The sequence below is a fragment of the Saccoglossus kowalevskii genome, chromosome 15 (assembly GCF_978046115.1).
Source record: "Saccoglossus kowalevskii chromosome 15, keSacKowa6.1, whole genome shotgun sequence".
Classification (NCBI taxonomy): Eukaryota; Metazoa; Hemichordata; class Enteropneusta; family Harrimaniidae; genus Saccoglossus; species Saccoglossus kowalevskii.
Genome location: NC_140655.1, coordinates 14,001,862 through 14,024,415, shown reverse-complemented (window position 1 = coordinate 14,024,415; position 22,554 = coordinate 14,001,862). Strand labels below are relative to the sequence as shown.

The 22,554-nt window shown below is 41.2% G+C and overlaps 1 protein-coding gene across 1 annotated transcript in view; it reads right to left on the bottom strand.

The window, feature by feature from the left end:
- LOC100366905 (echinoderm microtubule-associated protein-like CG42247) overlaps window positions 1-9,966 on the bottom strand; it is a 47,634-nt gene extending 37,668 nt beyond the window's left edge. Inside the window, exon 1 of the mRNA XM_085508447.1 lies at window positions 9,622-9,966. Coding sequence (XP_085364573.1) covers window positions 9,622-9,966 — 345 coding nt within the window. The remainder of the gene's footprint in view (window positions 1-9,621) is intronic.
- Window positions 9,967-22,554: the final 12,588 nt, after the last annotated feature.

Sequence of the window (22,554 nt, the reverse complement as noted above, 5' to 3'; positions counted from 1 at the left end):
CTTTTAACATTCAAACCGTATTGTATCATACTTGATTATATATTGCTAATGAAGTAAAAAAACTGACAAGAAGGGAAATCTGGAAGGCCTCTGTGACGTCACAGCTACAAAAGTTCGTGATGTCTCGGGTAATTTAAACAGAGAAATATTAACATTTCTACAATGCTCGTACTTAACTACTGTCATGGTGGGAACAGTTTCACTGAATGGTGCCAGTCGGAGGGTTACGTTTCAATATACAGAATAGGAGTGGAATTGAGATATACTTGTAATCGAGCGAGTCGTAAAAAGTGGCATGTGGACAAAGACCTCGTTTCTATGGTCACGACGACGATTTAAACTCGGCTATAAATCAACATATTCTAATCAATCTTTCTTTCTTTATGTATTCATCAGATGCGCCTAATTATGTGAATTTGCGTGATGCATAATATATTGACTCAATACTATTTATGTCTGCCTGGTAACCCGAAAGTTGGGTTAAACATATTACGTGGTACAATTAATGGTATCGATGCACTATGCTACAGTGATCGATTATTCCGAAATATGCTAATTTGATTTGCACATCATATAAATCATGTAATTTGAAATTACGCTATAAACATCCTTCATCATATGTCTCGAATCATTAATTTTCGAGTTGGGTGTCGCGTGATAAGTATGGTTGCCATGGTATTCTTGGACATAACGTTAGAAATGTCGTCCATTGCTCGCTTCATTGGTTATGGGCGGTGTTGTTATCACAGACAAAGATGGCGCTCGTTCCCGTATGCATAATTTGCATAATCACAATTAGTGCAACAAGTGCTAGATTCAGCGACGCATTGGTAAACCGATTAGCTCCAAAACAAACACTGTTTGCAGTATAACATTTAATTGTATTACTGTATTTTAAACGCTACGGCACACAACTTCACACAACAACCAATCAGTCCGATCTGTCGCCGCCATCTTCCCTGAGTTCCTCGCCCAATCGTGGAAGAGAAAACATACTAATATGCATACATGATTAAAATATCGTGAAGCGTCCTCGAAGAAGCGTAACTTCCGCTGTAAAGTATAACCCATATTTTTTTATAATTTACATTTAACCTTTAAAGTAAAAAACCCAAATGACATCATAAAATCTTCCATTAATTCCCCTACTAGTAAATGAGGAGTATTAATCATAGAACTCTCTACGACAGACACGGTAATCAGTCTTCGTTGGCGTAAAAGCCAGGGGCAGAACCGAAACAATGTGCGGTTTATTAAGAGTGGAGTAGGCCTTTCGTCGCTAGGTATTGTTTCGTTGTGCGGGTAACATTCATTGAAAATTCACGAACAGCCACCGTTCTGGCATAACTACGATTTGAATACAAAATATTGCCAAATGCTATATTAGGCCAAGTGTAGTTAGAATTCAATCTTGCGTCAGTATACGTCTTTGGTAGGGTCCAATGGCGGATCTAGGGGGGAGGTCTTGGGCTCCGGGACCCCTCCCCCGTTGAAAAATGTATTCAATTTGTTTTTGTATAATATAAAAAAAGTCTGGCGATTTTTAAAGTTTAAACCCCCTCCCCCCATAAAAAAATCCTGTATCCGCCCCTGGGATCATCGGGCGTAATCCACTCCCCTCATTTGTATTCACTGTTATACTGGCATCCGGGATTTGCGGGATACCTTCAGCATGCTTCTTGTAAAACCCTCGTCTTCGCCTCATACACACACTGGCCATTTTTTCCGTTATCGCCTTATTTGCTTGTATTGTAAATTGTGTATATTGTAGGTCTGTTAAATCACAGTGTGATAGAGGGACTGTGGTTAAATTTATGATTATATAGCTGAACTATGCTTAACATTAACCACACGTAGTCTGCCTTTTGCTATCGATCTAAGTTCAAGTTCCTAAATATGTTAGTGAATTGAAAATACAGCTTATCGACACGACTCATATTATACGAGATTAGAAAAATGACATTAAAAGTAACTTAGAATTTTATCAACCATGTTTATGCTAATCATTAACCATATTTATGGTTTACCAGCTGTAAGGAATGCGATATAAATCCAATGATATGCAAGCGTGTGACCAAATTATTTCAACGTGGCTTGACGTAGGGTACCCCTACACAGATACCGTGACGGAAAATTGGAATTTAAGACGATGACTTAAATTATGCACGGAGTTCACAAGTTGCTTTACTAGGGCTGTGAGGTTTACCTCATGACAATTTAACTATAACCTGCGTAAACAAGGCACAGGGACAATGACCACAACAACAATAAAAAACAAATGTGGACAATACAGTAACTTCGTTCATACTTGTGAATGTTAGTTGAGACTGAATTCCATCCATGGTTACTAGTAACCATGTTAGTTCGAAGTCCACTAATATACCTCATATGGTCGCCGAGACCTCGTTCAGAGCGAGAAATTCGCGAGACTGTTATTCCTCTCTAACGTCATTACTTTTAGTTGTTAGAGGCAAAAACAAATCACGTGACTCTCTCAGTCTCACTGAGTTCTCGGCGGCCATATGCAAATAAGGTCTATCGATTCCCCACTGTCATTAGGATAAACATTATAACTGTTGGGTTTTAATTAAATTTAAAATATTCATTCAAAGCATGGGCAATTTGTCATGTGCAACATAAATGCAATACACGTATTATATATCGATAAACATTAACAAATGGACAGCGTTACATATTTTTTCCACACCGACTCGGTGAATTCAAATTTGAATAATTGTCAGCAAAATGTTTTTAGTACTAGTATATATATATATATATATATATATATGTATAACCGTTAGAAATAGGTCATATTCAATTCTTTGTTTGCTTGTATTCACGTTCAAAAAACAACAACATAAGTCATGTCAAATTTTAAAACGAGTACACTTAGCGATTTAGTGTGAACGTGGCTTGTGGTTTACAAAACTTCGAACACAAGGCGAGTGGTTTCTCCTCCTCTTTAATTGTCCCAGTGATTGTACTATCAAGGATTTCGAGTGAAAATAAGACAAAGAAAAACTGAATAAGAATAAAATAACAATAGCAAAAGGGTACGCATGGTTACCTTACAAAACGTTTAAATAAAAAGCTCAGTGATTTGATGGTGGAAGCTATTTTTAAGCCAACTTACTTAAGCTATGTACATTAAGTCTATTGTGTGAAGGATCATATCAAATAGCGGGAGAACGTGAAGGAGAAATGATTTCTATAGCTCTCTGTAGCTCGGTATGTTTGTTTTATTTACGGCGTAGTCTGATTTAAAAGCTTTGATAAATGAAAGTACTGTTCATCAGTAAGTCTTTGCCCTTGCACGATATACCCGAGGTTGTCAATTGTGGTCGACCATTATGCACCAGCGCAGCGGTTAACGGAATATTTTCACACTGTTCGGGAATTAAAATATGATCGATCTTTGTGAATAATATTAAGATATAATTAAACCGGTTTTATGATTGATGTTTAGGTATAATTTTTTTCTAGTCGGTTTTTCAAAAGTAATTTGTTTCCCATCATTCGGCGAATGCATTGTACCATTGCATGCATGACGACGAAACACGTTTGTATTTTGTACACTGAAAACGCATTAATTCCGAGTATGTATTCGAAGCATACTTTCAAGTTCACGGTCGTTAATATTACGTTTCAATTTACCGCTTTGCAATGCACATGCCAGTTGTGTGTGGTTAAACTTCAAATAGCGCTAGCACGTTTTCTTCGTGCGTGACATTTTACAAGAAGGCAGCTTATTCCGTACTCAATTTTTTTACAATAAAAGTCATTTAGACTCTCCTTCGATAATGTTGCTATAAATAACGAGGCAATAGACGGTCAATAAATGTCGCTGCTTTCCTTTTTTTACACACCCCGATATGGTCTATTTACGAGGTTCTTTCTGTCAACACATCACATCAACACGTTTATTATTGACCGCAAACAGAACATTTGAATTTTAGCGTAACGTTTGTCAGAGTATGTCATCAAATCCGCCATGTTTGTGCATCCTCGTTCGTATCTAGCCTTATTATTCATGAGCTAGTGTGCATGTACTTTACTGATTGGCAAATGAACGTCACTTTCACCAGAAACACACAAATAAAATATTTTATACGAATGGTCCTATTTCGACTTTTTTTTCAAAATCATAATATTGTTCATCACCACTTGATTTTAACTTTGTGGGAATACGATGAAGTGACCAGGAGATCATAACGGTTACCCTTTTTAAGGTAGAATTTGATCTCTGACATTATCAACACTGCATTCGAAACGAGTTTACTTCGTTATTGTGACAAACACTCGTCTTCAAGACACGTTCACTATTCCACGCACGTTTGACGTGAGTCTGCATGTATGTAAGTGTTACTACATTGATACTTCAAAGGTGTCCACCTAAAGCACGGCAAGTTGGCATGAAACCATTTATCAACTGCGAGCAAACAGTTATGAAGGAACAGTGCGATTAAGATATATATGTATACTATATAATGCAACGAGGGTGACATTACCAGCACTGATAGTTTTGGAACAATGTTCATACCATCTGGGTCGTTGAAACACTGACCGGACCATTTAGTTGGAACTTTGTCTAGACAGTTTAATTGGAACACTGTCAGGACCGTTAGTTGCAGCACTGTTTAAAGTGTTTGAAACACTATCTGGACCATTTAGTTGGAACACTTTCCGAACCGTTTAGTAGTTGCAATCACGTCAAATACACTGTTCTTAATTAGTTTTAGTAACATTGGAAAACACTTTAAAAAGAACACTCGTTTCGGCGATATACGTGGTAATTTTCCAAGACGACTGTATTAAATTGTACGAGCAATGTACCAAAGTATTATTCTATCATTATACTCTAATAAACATGTCGCAATGGAACTTGCACGCAAATGGCCGTCCACATCTCGCTGGGAACGAGAGAGCCACGAGACTTGTCTTGCCTTTCGAATAATGTTTCATTCTGTTTCATCACCACGTCCACTGTTTTGAACACCATGACTACATAAATCAGTATTGCTCTATATTTTCCTGAATATTATACGTCATTTTTTTCATGCTTAATTTTTTTGGAACAACTTGCATTCTGGAAGAAAATAATTAAGAAATTCTCATCATGATTGGTAGCAAAAAGTACCCGGGTGTACATGAAGTTACAAGAAGCGGAAACCAGAACTTCGCTATAAAGTGGCTAGTCGTAATACACGTTCAAGCACATTTCTCTCAATTTGTTTGAGTATTCTTGGCAACGTTCGCCATGTTTTTGTACTGATTAATTTTAATTCATCGCTTATATGAAATGAACATGTTTCAGGCAGCCACGTAATAAAAAGTGGCTGTTCCGATATTACAACTCGTGGACAAATACTCATTTTAAAATTAATATTCGAAAATAACGCTCATTCAACGGTGTGAACCGAGCCACAGTAATCCGATGAGACGTCCATTGTAATATATTTCTACTGGACTTAATTTCCTGGTTAATAAATTATGTATTTATTCAAATAATTCCTCACAATTATAGATTATTTTCGCACAAAGCAGAAATGTACATCAAGATTCGACGTTCATTTCCATCTACTGTGTCAGCATCCGGGTTATTTCCTTTGGAACTCTATTTGTTGGGTATATTGTTTCCCGCCAGGACAATACTTTTATCACGTGACGCCCGTTGTTGTTCTAAGTCCCACTATCGTTGAATAATCTCTACTTGAGTGTCCGGGCTCAAGTTGATAAGCACCATATTAAAGGGCGGTGGTCGTCGTGCCGCGTCCTGTTCGACATGGGACTCATAGCGACGTATACGACGCCTGTAAAATACATTGTTTATTTACATGAAATTCGAACACGCGCTGCGCAACGACCACCGCACTTTAAGGTATCCTAGGAAACGAGCGATGTTATGGATCAAGTTAAGACCACAGTCCCTCTGTGATAGAGGGACTGTGTTTAGACCCTTTTTCAAGTTGAAATTTTGAAAACTAGACAAATTCGGTCTGTTTCGATAAGTTCCATAGATCCCCCCCCTACCCGTCCCAAATGCCAAGATACAATATTTGAATGCATCTATTGACAGACACATAATATTATGTTGCAATACAGATCAATATACTAGTAGTATGTACAAACTGACTGTATTAGCCAGCGCCAATTGAGTTTTAATAAAGTATACATTGACCCAACATTGACCCACTTGAATGAATAAACATTATGTAAGAATTGGAATCCTAAAATTTAATTTCAGTTCAGTATGTAAATATATACAAATTCAGCTCCGATGTGAACTGTATGTGATTAGTACCTGAGAAGAACGAGCTTTCGTCGATATAGAAAAAAACATGACAACATCGATTTATGTAAATTTGCTAATTACATGCATATAAATTTAGTCATGACTTTGACCATACCTTGTTAGATGGCTAGTTACGGCATGGTTGGAATTACACACGCCCATGCTAGGTCTATGGCACATGGTAGAATCGTGCTTGCTAAAATGAAAAGTTCGAACGAAGCTGCAAAAAAGTTCGGTCATGTGCTCTAACATTGACATGTCAATCGTGTGAATATGTTGGGCATAGGATAAACAAAAGACATTAGAGAAGAAATGTGTTTGTGAATGAAGTTTGTAGTTTACCGTGTATCATTTCGACGTATAACAAAAACTATATTACGTATTAATATTGATTTAGTTTCGTTAGTTGGTCACGGTAGTCAGTTGTTTTTGTTGTTGTTTGCATAATTATGATGAACATAGTGTTTATCCCCCAATAGTGTGCTTGATACGATCAACAAACAACTTGAAATCGTGTCAGAATGATAAGAAAAGCAAACACAACTGAGTAAAGAAATGACACTTAGAATTTACTATTAAATCAAGAAATTGTTTTGTTGCTAGCCTCGGAGCATGCACAGTTGCTGTCATTGGTTGTCGTATTCGATTACATGAATGATATGACGAGAAATAATGCTCGGTCTGGCAAGGCACTACATCATCCTGAGCGTTACCGGAACCGCCATCACCCAGGTGACCATGGCGACACAAATAAGCAAGAAGTACAGAATGAGCAGAAAAAAATACACGTTACACACGACAATGCTGAATAGTGTTTCCCCATTCGTTAACCCGAGTATCCGTTTTGTAATATAAAACGTGCTTTTGTTCGGCGAAATATTAATAGAATACAGAAAAAAAAGATTGACACACGATATAACAGTAATCAGAACCAATTTGCAAATATCGTTTAATACAATTACCAAATTAAAGATACCACTCCTTATACGGCTTGTATATAATTTTAATTAATATTATGTGAGACTCTGACCAAAATCGATTCCTAGACTTGTAAGAGCGGACCAAATAATGATGTTCGACGCCAAATTTAATGAAAGGGGCGCCAAAACTTAAAGCGGGATGGTTGTCACCTGCGCACGCGCGGGAATTGAGTCCCAAGCGACGATAAAAACACACGCAAAAATCGCAAAGGCTCATAGGTAGATACTTGTTTGTAAACAATGACACGCTATGGCCATCTGATGCATGCGCAGATGACGACTCTCCCGCTTTAATATTAAAAAAGAATAGTAGACAACCTGCCTATTAACGTGAAAATAATCTGTACTAAACAATCTTGGTGAAAAGCAGGAGACCGCTGATAGCGATCTGAGGGCAAAACAGTTTGCCTCCCCTGGGGGATTACTGTCCGATTATGTTACGTGCTTTGAAATGAACAAGAAAGAACGCATATTGACGTTTAATCTGCGTGCTGCTATTACTAATTTGTGTCGAATTCTCGCGGGCTAATGGCTGCCAAATAATATACTTATTTTTTGTGAATTTACTCAAAATGTGGAAACGGCAGTGAATACGGTTAGTTTGTTCTGGTCCGTAATTGGCAAAAGAAAATGTACAGAAAGTGTGGAAAATTAAAGTCGATCGTTTTGGCGGGAAATCTAGCTCAAAGTGTTGTAGTCTACGCGTGTATATGACAAAAGACTGTGTTGGAATCTATATTAGTTGGTGTCCAACCTCATTCTGAACCCGTTGCGTATCAAAGAGGTCGTGGACTGTTTATAGGGAAATTTAATTAGGTTTTTTATTACAATTTTGAAATGAAGTGGGGACAGGCCAATTTGACGTATATGTGATATTAAATTCAAGCTTCCCGGCACACAAATACTCACATGTTTAGGACAGAGTGGAACGGATATATATACATGAAAACAAATTAACCAAAATTCTCAGCCTGTACTTATTTTAAAATAAAGTCAGAGGAATTTCAAAATCATGGTTTCCATGGAAACTAAAATAAGAAAACTTATGTGTGTATCTCGGCTACAACAAAAGAAAAGAAGCAAAACAAAATTGAACACATATATCGACAACTACGCATTTTCAATAAAAATGCATCTATTCTCGTTAAAACTAAACCGTTTTTATCTCATATTTCATGTTAATATCAATAAAATACGTCATTGGTATTTCATATCACACGTCATTGCCGGATACAATGGTTTTCCACAAATTAGGGTGTAATCACGTGACTACCAACCCGTTATTTTTTAGTTATCGTGTTTATGTAAAGGTGCCGATTATTTCCATGGTAAATTTTATCAATGCGTATGGTATTTTACCGATAAAGGGAGCAATGCACAGACCCACCAAGGTCACGGCATAAATCGAGATTACGGTTGTTACGACTTAACCACTGACGACTCACAGCTGATGATACCATGGCAACAGAAACGTTTACGGTCTGAACAAATTACGTTTTGATATGACACATCACCGACAGACGTGATCGACTGCAATATTATGTCTAGGGCGCCTATAAGTACTTATTCAATGAAGTGTACGCAGTGTCCGAAATGCCAGAGTGGATGTTTGCGCAAACGAGATTTAGTTAGTATAATGTCAGCAGTACAAAAAAGGTCACTATACCCACACTCTGGTGAGGATTGTCTTCAAAACGACGGTGTTTTTTATTCGCATAATGATCGCACCGCACGCACAGTTTGGTGAATTCGGCGCTGTTCAGTGTCATACGTTAGGTCGGCTAGCAACCCGTTTGTTTGGGTGTAGGAGTCACGATAATTGGTAGTCCATCCGCGTATTAGTAATTTGTTTCCCATTCACTGGAATTTACACTCCGATGCGAAGGTTAAGTTTAATTAGCCAAATAATTATGGAATGTATTGTAACGACTTAATCATTCTTTTTTATAGTAATTCCAAAGTCTGAAATCATACATTTTAACAATATTTAACGAGAGAGAAAAAAACAACAACAGATTTTATATGCGCTATACTATAAAAATGTTTTCTCTTTTCGCCATCTGTTCAGTGAGTACCATGTCAACGTAGAATTAATCACATTGCCGCGATTGTCGGAATTACACGTATTCTTTGAAAAACATATTTACCTTGAATTTCGATAGTCGTTAATGTCTATTGTATTTACTAGCTGTTATCGTGCCTCAGTATATCCATATACTAATCCCGTAACAAGCAACTACGTGTACAATAATTTCACAGGTACGTACAATTTTCTATTAAAGGAACACACAGATATCAAATTATACCAAATTTGTTTCTGGTCTAGCGAGCTGTGATATGTTTACTCACCCTATTAGTTCTTAACAATTCCTCCGCTCTGGCTAAAATCGCCGCTCTTCTCTCGCGATCTGACATATATCGATCCATCGATCGGCTGTGTGATCGATCAGGCAGACGGATTTCGATCGGGATCGTTATTCCAGTCATGGTGCCGACACCAGGATCGCTATGGGTCTCCTCGACCACGCTACGATCTGAATTGATAGCTACTCCGACTTGGAGTGGGGTTTTCCCGTACTCATCACCGATCTCCGTCTTGATGCCATCGCCGTTAACGCTCCGTGGCGTGATCTTATACTGCTGCCCGTGTATGAAGACGTTGACGTTCTTCGGCTGGTTCTTATAGACAGGCATGTCAACAACGCGTAATCCTTAAACCCTGACCAACACAGGCATGGATTGCCGTGCTTTTACATGTGGCCAACCGATGAAAGTCGAGAAACCCGCGAAAGATATGCACCCTTCCTCGTGTTGTTCGGAGATAGCCAATGGCAAGTACTATTCAACATAGCGGTTTAGACCCTCTAAACACCGCTCCCGATTTCTGCCTATTGTATCTAGGTATAAGCAGTTGTTACGCCTGGCTGAATGCTCACACAGTCTTGATGTCAGCCCTGTGACACCTTAACGTTGCCGTGACAACCACTGTGCACTATCGGGGGCGTAGTAGCATCAGGAACAGAAAACAATGTCTTCCCTTCGGTTGGCGAAAATATATACGAGTCAGCTATCTGTTTCATTGAGCAAAGGGTCTGCCGAGGTCATAAAATTCTGCTTTATCGACCATCCTCTCAGGTGTTAGCCATCAATGCCGCTATTGTGCACTGGCAATTCAAAGACGTGACGATTCAGCTAAACAATGAGTTCAGCTTTTAAAATAATTTTCGAGCGTACAGCTGAAACGGAAATTAACTACCCCATTCAATGTCAACATTATTTTAAACATCATTCGTTTCAAACTTTGTATTTTATTGACGAACGAGTCGCTGCTCACGCTCAAGTCTTTCTAGTCACGCTGGCTCACAGAGGGCGTAGTCCGTGGCAGGAATTTGGTTCAGTTAAACTAAAGGTTGGGTCAACTGATATATATAATGAATTTTATTTTACGTAAATTAGTTCTTTTCATGGTTTTTCCAGCCTATCCTACTCATTTATTTGGTCCGTGGAGCGTATTGTCAGCAATCACAAGCAACTCAAGGTCTGTTATACACGAGTCTTCAAAGCACGAAAAGTGTCGGTATTATAGTAGGGCGTCAGACTCGATGTAACAATTTATTGATTTCGTTACTATTTTAATATTAAAAAATAAATTTCTCATAATCATAGTATTATTTTTATTTCGTAAAATTCACATAGTGGTGTAAAACGGAAGCCTGCAGACTACAAATTTTATTCTCAAATGTTCACAACATGTTCAAATTTCTGGCAGCCACTGTTACCAGGGTAACTGCCTAAAATGAGAACGGAAATGGCGGAGAGCCAATGAAATCTACATGGTTATCAAGGACAATATGTATCTAGACCTCTAAGATTTAGAACGACACGGCAGCATAATCTATGGTTTAATCAGACCGATCTTCATTTTGAATGCTTTGCTTACGTACACACATGCTATGATGATATTTTTCAAAAAGTTGGATGTTTATCTTCACAAAAAGATTCAGTAGTAATGAAAAAGTGGGATGTAACTGTACAACTTGTTCTCATGATTTTCTCAAAATGTTGCAACAGAAGCACGGCAATACTGACCTATGTATATACTTCTTACCTTCATAATGAGTGAAATAACATGATTTGAACATCAAAATGATATCAGACATTTTCGGAGTAATTTCCAAAAGAACAGCAAAACTAGTAGGCCAATAAATTCTATTCTAGTAATTCTAAATTTTATTAACAAATTATGAACAACATCTCCTCCAAAAGACTCATTTTTCTACCGATTTTGTTCTAAAACGATACTACTGTCATGATGAATGACGAACGCCCTCACGTTCGACAGATTTTAATTTAACCATTGAGGGCGCTGTTACCAACTCAAGCAAGAAATCAAATTTTCAGTGATCAAAAAACACGCCACCTGATTTTGATGTAGACGAAATACTTTCACCATGGATACCAATGCTGAATGGGTAAAAGCTTGTTTGGAAACAACGACTTTCTATGGACGTGCCGCAAGCGCAGCACAAAAAATTCCATACCATGCTGATGAAAAGGAAAAATTAACAAGTCATCTGAAGATGACACAGCCCCCACTTGTCAGATGTTATTATAGTTGGCTATGAATTATAAAGTTTGAATGCATATGTAAAAAATCAAGTAGGAAGATTAAGTTGAAAATCAACATTACAAGGCATATACCCTATATCGACATATCAAGTAAGTCTACACCAAGTATGGTCTTATTTCGACTATTAGTTCACAAAATATTAACAAAAATTCTAAATTAATTAAATATTCAAATGAGCTTGTTAATTAAATTGAAACTCAATATTGCATAGCATATATCTTATACTGACAAATCAAGTCTGGATTTTACAGGATTTTGACATTAAAAATGGCCGCCTTGCAGCCATATTTGATCAAATCTGAAAATAAATCCAGGTGAATATGTATAACTCCTCACTGTGTCTTTGTACCTAGTATCATTGAAATCAGTGAAGGTTTCTCTGAGAAATATCAATGGACAGACAAAAGCCATGATTAACAATCAAAATGGCTGCCAGTCGGCCATAATAGAAGTAAAACAATGTGCGTATGGGTGGTCCCTTCGTCTTTGTAACAAGTCTCAACAAAATCTGTCAAGCCATCTCTGAGAAATGATGGACACACAAGACCGAATTTGACTTAAATTTTGGCATTAAAAATGGCCACCAGTCGGCCATATTTAATCAAATCGAAAAATAAATTCACGTGCACATGTATGGTTGACCACTATTTCTTTGTACCAAGTTTAAAAAAAATCGGTCCAGCCATCTCCGAAAAATCACTCCGGATGGACTGAAGAAGGCGAAACTACCTGACCCCTCCCGGACTTTGTTCGAGTAGGGGCCAATAAGTTGAAAGAATCACTTTTCTATGATGAAGTTCATTTAAATTGTTAAAAACCGTGGCAAAGAAATTAACACTGAACCCAGATTTCAGCATTGTTCAAAATTCACATGTGTTGTCAGAACTTGTTGCAGATTAATCAAAATTTCACAATTTGTTAATGTGCAATGTTACATCAACGGCCATTGAGTCTCCCTTCTCAATCCACACAAACATTAAACACACAGTGTACTAGTGGAGACAACATTAACTTCCTTTTAATGTCCAACTGATTGATTTGTTGTCCATAGATTTGAACACAGTTTATTCTGTCATGAAATGGGTTAGGGCATGGAAGGTAGTCTTTCCATGGTTGGGGCAACACTCGTGCAAGATAGCATTTGAAATGGGCTGGGGCATGAAAGGTAGTCCTTCCATGGTTGGGGTAACACTCATGCAAGATAGCATTTGAAATGGGAAGGGGCATGGAAGGTAGTCCTTCCATGGTTGGGGTAACACTCATGCAAAATACCATTTGAAATGGGAAGGGGCATGGAATGTAGTCTTTCCATGGTTGGGGTAACACTCATGCAAGATAGCATTTGAAATGGGTTGGGGCATGGAAGGTAGTCCTTCCATGGTTGGGGTAACACTCATGCAAGATAGCATTTGAAATGGGTTAGGGGCATAGAAGGTAGTCCTTCCATGGTTGGGGTAACACTCATGCAAGATAGTATTTGAAATGGGTTGGGGCATGGAAGGTAGTCCTTCCATGGTTGGGGTAACACTCATGCAAGATAGCATTTGAAATGGGTTGGGGGAATAGAAGGTAGTCCTTCCATGGTTGGGGTAACACTCATGCAAGATAGCATTTGAAATGGGAAGGGGCATGGAAGGTAGTCTTTCCATGGTTGGGGTAACACTCATGCAAGATAGCATTTGAAATGGGTTGGGGCATAGAAGGTAGTCCTTCCATGGTTGGGGTAACACTCATGCAAGATAGCATTTGAAATGGGTTAGGGGCATGGAAGGTAGTCCTTCCATGGTTGGGGAAACACTCATGCAAGATAGCATTTGAAATGGGCTGGGGCATAGAAGGTAGTCCTTCCATGGTTGGGGTAACACTCATGCAAGATAGCATTTGAAATGGGTTAGGGGCATAGAAGGTAGTCCTTCCATGGTTGGGGTAACACTCATGCAAGATAGTATTTGAAATGGGTTGGGGCATGGAAGGTAGTCCTTCCATGGTTGGGGTAACACTCATGAAAGATAGCATTTGAAATGGGTTGGGGGAATAGAAGGTAGTCCTTCCATGGTTGGGGTAACACTCATGCAAGATAGCATTTGAAATGGGTTGGGGGCATGGAAGGTAGTCCTTCCATGGTTGGGGTAACACTCATGCAAGATAGCATTTGAAATGGGTTGGGGCATGGAAGGTAGTCTTTTCATGGTTGGGGCAACACTCATGCAACATAGCATTTGAAATGGGTTGGGGGAATAGAAGGTAGACCTTCCATGGTTGGGGTAACACTCATGCAAGATAGCATTTGAAATGGGTTGGGGGCATGGAAGGTAGTCCTTCCATGGTTGGGGTAACACTCATGCAAGATAGCATTTGAAATGGGTTGGGGCATGGAAGGTAGTCCTTCCATGGTTGGGGTAACACTCATGCAAGATAGCATTTGAAATGGGTTGGAGACATAGAAGGTAGTCCTTCCATGGTTGGGGCAACACTCATGCAAGATAGCATTTGAAATGGGTTGGGGGAATAGAAGGTAGTCCTTCCATGGTTGGGGTAACACTCATGCAAGATAGCATTTGAAATGGGTTGGGGGCATAGAAGGTAGTCCTTCCATGGTTGGGGTAACACTCATGCAAGATAGCATTTGAAATGGGTTGGGGGCATAGAAGGTAGTCCTTCCATGGTTGGGGTAACACTCATGCAAGATAGCATTTGAAATGGGTTAGGGCATAGAAGGTAGTCCTTCCATGGTTGGGGTAACACTCATGCAAGATAGCATTTGAAATGGGTTGGGGGCATAGAAGGTAGTCCTTCCATGGTTGGGGTAACACTCATGCAAGATATCATTTGAAATGGGTTAGGGCATAGAAGGTAGTCCTTCCATGGTTGGGGTAACACTCATGCAAGATAGTATTTGAAATGGGAAGGGACATGGAAGGTAGTCTTTCCATGGTTGGGGTAACACTCATGTAAGATAGCATTTGAAATGGGTTAGGGCATAGAAGGTAGTCCTTCCATGGTTGGGGTAACACTCATGCAAGATAGCATTTGAAATGGGAAGGGGCATGGAAGGTAGTCCTTCCATGGTTGGGGTAACACTCATGCAAGATAGCATTTGAAATGGGTTGGGGGCATAGAAGGTAGTCCTTCCATGGTTGGGGTAACACTCGTGCAAGATAGCATTTGAAATGGGAAGGGGCATGGAAGGTAGTCCTTCCATGGTTGGGGTAACACTCATGCAAAATACCATTTGAAATGGGAAGGGGCATGGAATGTAGTCTTTCCATGGTTGGGGTAACACTCATGCAAGATAGCATTTGAAATGGGTTGGGGCATAGAAGGTAGTCCTTCCATGGTTGGGGTAACACTCATGCAAGATAGTATTTGAAATGGGAAGGGACATGGAAGGTAGTCTTTCCATGGTTGGGGTAACACTCATGTAAGATAGCATTTGAAATGGGTTAGGGCATAGAAGGTAGTCCTTCCATGGTTGGGGTAACACTCATGCAAGACAGCATTTGAAATGGGAAAGGACATGGAAGGTAGTCTTTCCATGGTTGGGGTAACACTCATGCAAGATAGCATTTGAAATGGGTTAGGGCATAGAAGGTAGTCTTTCCATGGTTGGGGTAACACTCATGCAAGATAGCATTTGAAATGGGAAGGGGCATGGAAGGTAGTCCTTCCATGGTTGGGGTAACACTCATGCAAGATAGCATTTGAAATGGGTTGGGGCATAGAAGGTAGTCCTTCCATGGTTGGGGTAACACTCATGCAAGATAGCATTTGAAATGGGAAGGGGCATGGAAGGTAGTCCTTCCATGGTTGGGGTAACACTCATGCAAAATACCATTTGAAATGGGAAGGGGCATGGAATGTAGTCTTTCCATGGTTGGGGTAACACTCATGCAAGATAGCATTTGAAATGGGTTGGGGCATGGAAGGTAGTCCTTCCATGGTTGGGGTAACACTCATGCAAGATAGCATTTGAAATGGGAAGGGACATGGAAGGTAGTCCTTCCATGGTTGGGGTAACACTCATGCAAGATAGCATTTGAAATGGGTTGGGGGCATAGAAGGTAGTCCTTCCATGGTTGGGGTAACACTCATGCAAGATAGCATTTGAAATGGGTTGGGGCATGGAAGGTAGTCCTTCCATGGTTGGGGTAACACTCATGCAAGATAGCATTTGAAATGGGTTTGGGCATATAATGTAGTCCTTCCATGGTTGGGGTAACACTCATGCAAGATAGCATTTGAAATGGGTTGGGGCATAGAAGGTAGTCCTTCCATGGTTGGGGTAACACTCATGCAAGATAGCATTTGAAATGGGTTAGGGGCATGGAAGGTAGTCCTTCCATGGTTGGGGTAACACTCATGCAAGATAGCATTTGAAATGGGCTGGGGCATAGAAGGTAGTCCTTCCATGGTCGGGGTAACACTCATGCAAGATAGCATTTGAAATGGGTTAGGGGCATAGAAGGTAGTCCTTCCATGGTTGGGGTAACACTCATGCAAGATAATATTTGAAATGGGTTGGGGCATGGAAGGTAGTCCTTCCATGGTTGGGGTAACACTCATGCAAGATAGCATTTGAAATGGGTTGGGGGAATAGAAGGTAGTCCTTCCATGGTTGGGGTAACACTCATGCAAGATAGCATTTGAAATGGGTTGGGGGCATGGAAGGTAGTCCTTCCATGGTTGGGGTAACACTCATGCAAGATAGCATTTGAAATGGGTTGGGGCATAGAAGGTAGTCTTTCCATGGTTGGGGTAACACTCATGCAAGATAGCATTTGAAATGGGTTGGGGGAATAGAAGGTAGTCCTTCCATGGTTGGGGTAACACTCATGCAAGATAGCATTTGAAATGGGTTGGGGGCATGGAAGGTAGTCCTTCCATGGTTGGGGTAACACTCATGCAATATAGCATTTGAAATGCGTTGGGGCATGGAAGGTAGTCCTTCCATGGTTGGGGTAACACTCATGCAAGTTAGCATTTGAAATGGGTTGGAGGCATAGAAGGTAGTCCTTCCATGGTTGGGGCAACAGTCATGCAAGATAGCATTTGAAATGGGTTGGGGGAATAGAAGGTAGTCCTTTCATGGTTGGGGTAACACTCATGCAAGATAGCATTTGAAATGGGTTGGGGGCATAGAAGGTAGTCCTTCCATGGTTGGGGTAACACTCATGCAAGATAGCATTTGAAATGGGTTGGGGGCATAGAAGGTAGTCCTTCCATGGTTGGGGTAACACTCGTGCAAGATAGCATTTGAAATGGGTTAGGGCATAGAAGGTAGTCCTTCCATGGTTGGGGTAACACTCATGCAAGATAGCATTTGAAATGGGTTGGGGGCATAGAAGGTAGTCCTTCCATGGTTGGGGTAACACTCATGCAAGATAGCATTTGAAATGGGTTAGGGCATAGAAGGTAGTCCTTCCATGGTTGGGGTAACACTTATGCAAGATAGTATTTGAAATGGGAAGGGACATGGAAGGTAGTCTTTCCATGGTTGGGGTAACACTCATGCAAGATAGCATTTGAAATGGGTTGGGACATAGAAGGTAGTCCTTCCATGGTTGGGGTAACACTCATGCAAGATAGCATTTCAAATGGGTTAGGGGCATGGAAGGTAGTCCTTCCATGGTTGGGGTAACACTCATGCAAGATAGCATTTGAAATGGGCTGGGGCATAGAAGGTAGTCCTTCCATGGTTGGGGTAACACTCATGCAAGATAGCATTTGAAATGGGTTAGGGGCATAGAAGGTAGTCCTTCCATGGTTGGGGTAACACTCATGCAAGATAGTATTTGAAATGGGTTGGGGCATGGAAGGTAGTCCTTCCATGGTTGGGGTAACACTCATGCAAGATAGCATTTGAAATGGGTTGGGGGAATAGAAGGTAGTCCTTCCATGGTTGGGGTAACACTCATGCAAGATAGCATTTGAAATGGGTTGGGGGCATGGAAGGTAGTCCTTCCATGGTTGGGGTAACACTCATGCAAGATAGCATTTGAAATGGGTTGGGGCATGGAAGGTAGTCTTTCCATGGTTGGGGCAACACTCATGCAAGATAGCATTTGAAATGGGTTGGGGGAATAGAAGGTAGTCCTTCCATGGTTGGGGTAACACTCATGCAAGATAGCATTTGAAATGGGTTGGGGGCATGGAAGGTAGTCCTTCCATGGTTGGGGTAACACTCATGCAAGATAGCATTTGAAATGGGTTGGGGGCATAGAAGGTAGTCCTTCCATGGTTGGGGTAACACTCATGCAAGATAGCATTTGAAATGGGTTGGGGGCATGGAAGGTAGTCCTTCCATGGTTGGGGTAACACTCATGCAAGATAGCATTTGAAATGGGTTAGGGCATAGAAGGTAGTCTTTCCATGGTTGGGGTAACACTCATGCAAGATAGCATTTGAAATGGGTTGGGGGCATAGAAGGTAGTCCTTCCATGGTTTGGGTAACACTCATGCAAGATAGCATTTGAAATGGGTTAGGGCATAGAAGGTAGTCCTTCCATGGTTGGGGTAACACTCATGCAAGATAGTATTTGAAATGGGAAGGGACATGGAAGGTAGTCTTTCCATGGTTGGGGTAACACTCATGCAAGATAGCATTTGAAATGGGTTAGGGCATAGAAGGTAGTCCTTCCATGGTTGGGGTAACACTCATGCAAGATAGCATTTGAAATGGGAAGGGACATGGAAGGTAGTCTTTCCATGGTTGGGGTAACACTCATGCAAGATAGCATTTGAAATGGGTTAGGGCATAGAAGGTAGTCTTTCCATGGTTGGGGTAACACTCATGCAAGATAGCATTTGAAATGGGAAGGGGCATGGAAGGTAGTCCTTCCATGGTTGGGGTAACACTCATGCAAGATAGCATTTGAAATGGGTTGGGGCATGGAAGGTAGTCCTTCCATGGTTGGGGTAACACTCATGCAAGATAGCATTTGAAATGGGCTGGGGCATAGAAGGTAGTCTTTCCATGGTTGGGGTAACACTCATGCAATATAGCATTTGAAATGGGTTGGGGGCACAGAAGGTAGTCCTTCCATGATTGGGGCAACACTCATGAAAAATACCTTTGGAAATGGGAAGGGGCATGGAATGTAGTCTTTCCATGGTTGGGGCAACACTCATGCAAGATAGCATTTGAAATGGGTTGGGGCATAGAAGGTAGTCCTTCCATGGTTGGGGTAACACTCATGCAAGATAGCATTTGAAATGGGAAGGAGCATGGAAGGTAGTCCTTCCATGGTTGGGGTAACACTCATGCAAGATAGCATTTGAAATGGGTTGGGGCATAGAAGGTAGTCCTTCCATGGTTGGGGTAACACTCATGCAATATAGCATTTGAAATGGGTTGGGGCATAGAAGGTAGTCCTTCCATGGTTGGGGTAACACTCATGCAAGATAGCATTTGAAATGGGAAGGGGCATAGAAGGTAGTCCTTTCATGGTTGGGGTAACACTCATGCAAGATAGCATTTGAAATGGGTTGGGGGCATGGAAGGTAGTCTTTCCATGGTTGGGGTAACACTCATGCAAGATAGCATTTGAAATGGGCTGGGGCACAGAAGGATGTCCTTCCATGGTTGGGGTAACACTCATGCAAAATAGCATTTGAAATGGGTTGGGGGCACAGAAGGTAGTCCTTCCATGGTTGGGGCAACGCTCATGCAAAATACCATTTGAAATGGGAAGGGGCATGGAATGTAGTCTTTCCATGGTTGGGGCAACACTCATGCAAGATAGCATTTGAAATGGGTTGGGGCATAGAAGGTAGTCCTTCCATGGTTGGGGTAACACTCATGCAAGATAGCATTTGAAATGGATTAGGGCATAGAAGGTAGTCCTTCCATGGTTGGGGTAACACTCATGCAAGACAGCATTTGAAATGGGTTGGGGGCATAGAAGGTAGTCCTTCCATGGTTGGGGTAACACTCATGCAAGATAGCATTTGAAATGGGTTAGGGCATAGAAGGTAGTCCTTCCATGGTTGGGGTAACACTCATGCAAGATAGTATTTGAAATGGGAAGGGACATGGAAGGTAGTCTTTCCATGGTTGGGGTAACACTCATGCAAGATAGCATTTGAAATGGGTTAGGGCATAGAAGGTAGTCCTTCCATGGTTGGGGTAACACTCATGCAAGATAGCATTTGAAATGGGTTGGGGGCATAGAAGGTAGTCTTTCCATGGTTGGGGCAACAATCATGCAAGATAGCATTTGAAATGGGTTGGGGCATAGAAGGTAGTCTTTCCATGGTTGGGGCAACACTCATGCAAGATAGCATTTGAAATGGGAAGGGGCATAGAAGGTAGTCCTTCCATGGTTGGGGTAACACTCATGCAAGATAGCATTTGAAATGGGTTGGGGGCATAGAAGGTAGTCTTTCCATGGTTGGGGCAACAATCATGCAAGATAGCATTTGAAATGGGTTGGGGCATAGAAGGTAGTCTTTCCATGGTTGGGGTAACACTCATGCAAGATAGCATTTGAAATGGGAAGGGGCATAGAAGGTAGTCCTTCCATGGTTGGGGTAACACTCATGCAAGATAGCATTTGAAATGGGTTGGGGCATGGAAGGTAGTCCTTCCATGGTTGGGGTAACACTCATGCAAGATAGCATTTGAAATGGGTTAGGGCATATAAGGTAGTCCTTCCATGGTTGGGGTAACACTCATGCAAGATAGCATTTGAAATGGGTTGGGGCATAGAAGGTAGTCCTTCCATGGTTGGGGTAACACTCATGCAAGATAGCATTTGAAATGGGTTGGGGCATGGAAGGTAGTCTTTCCATGGTTGGGGCAACACTCATGCAAGATAGCATTTGAAATGGGTTGGGGGCATGGAAGGTAGTCCTTCCATGGTTGGGGTAACACTCATGCAAAATAGCATTTGAAATGGGTAGGGACATGGAAGGTAGTCTTTCCATGGTTGGGGCAACACTCATGCAAGATAGCATTTGAAATGGGTTGGGGGAATAGAAGGTAGTCCTTCCATGGTTGGGGTAACACTCATGCAAGATAGCATTTGAAATGGGTTGGGGGCATGAAAGGTAGTCCTTCCATGGTTGGGGTAACACTCATGCAAGATAGCATTTGAAATGGGTTGGGGCATGGAAGGTAGTCCTTCCATGGTTGGGGCAACACTCATGCAAGATAGCATTTGAAATGGGTTGGGACATGGAAGGTAGTCCTTTCATGGTTGGGGTAACACTCATGCAAGATAGCATTTGAAATGGGTTGGGGGCATGGAAGGTAGTCCTTCCATGGTTGGGGTAACACTCATGCAAGATAGCATTTGAAATGGGTTGGGGGCATGGAAGGTAGTCCTTCCATGTTTGGGGTAACACTCATGCAAGATAGCATTTGAAATGGGTTGGGGCATGGAAGGTAGTCCTTCCATGGTTGGGGTAACACTCATGCAAAATACCATTTGAAATGGGAAGGGGCATGGAAGGTAATCCTTCCATGGTTGGGGTAACACTCATGCAAGATAGAATTTGAAATGGGTTGGGGCATGGAAGGTAGTCCTTCCATGGTTGGGGTAACACTCATGCAAGATAGCATTTGAAATGGGTTGGGGGAATAGAAGGTAGTCCTTCCATGGTTGGGGTAACACTCATGCAAGATAGCATTTGAAATGGGTTGGGGCATGGAAGGTAGTCTTTCCATGGTTGGGGCAACACTCATGCAAGATAGCATTTGAAATGGGTTGGGGGCATGGAAGGTAGTCCTTCCATGGTTGGGGTAACACTCATGCAAAATAGCATTTGAAATGGGTAGGGACATGGAAGGTAGTCTTTCCATGGTTGGGGCAACACTCATGCAAGATAGCATTTGAAATGGGTTGGGGGAATAGAAGGTAGTCCTTCCATGGTTGGGGTAACACTCATGCAAGATAGCATTTGAAATGGGTTGGGGGCATGAAAGGTAGTCCTTCCATGGTTGGGGTAACACTCATGCAAGATAGCATTTGAAATGGGTTGGGGCATGGAAGGTAGTCCTTCCATGGTTGGGGCAACACTCATGCAAGATAGCATTTGAAATGGGTTGGGACATGGAAGGTAGTCCTTTCATGGTTGGGGTAACACTCATGCAAGATAGCATTTGAAATGGGTTGGGGGCATGGAAGGTAGTCCTTCCATGGTTGGGGTAACACTCATGCAAGATAGCATTTGAAATGGGCTGGGGCATAGAAGGTAGTCTTTCCATGGTTGGGGTAACACTCATGCAATATAGCATTTGAAATGGGTTGGGGGCACAGAAGGTAGTCCTTCCATGATTGGGGCAACACTCATGAAAAATACCTTTGGAAATGGGAAGGGGCATGGAATGTAGTCTTTCCATGGTTGGGGCAACACTCATGCAAGATAGCATTTGAAATGGGTTGGGGCATAGAAGGTAGTCCTTCCATGGTTGGGGTAACACTCATGCAAGATAGCATTTGAAATGGGAAGGAGCATGGAAGGTAGTCCTTCCATGGTTGGGGTAACACTCATGCAAGATAGCATTTGAAATGGGTTGGGGCATAGAAGGTAGTCCTTCCATGGTTGGGGTAACACTCATGCAATATAGCATTTGAAATGGGTTGGGGCATAGAAGGTAGTCCTTCCATGGTTGGGGTAACACTCATGCAAGATAGCATTTGATATGGGAA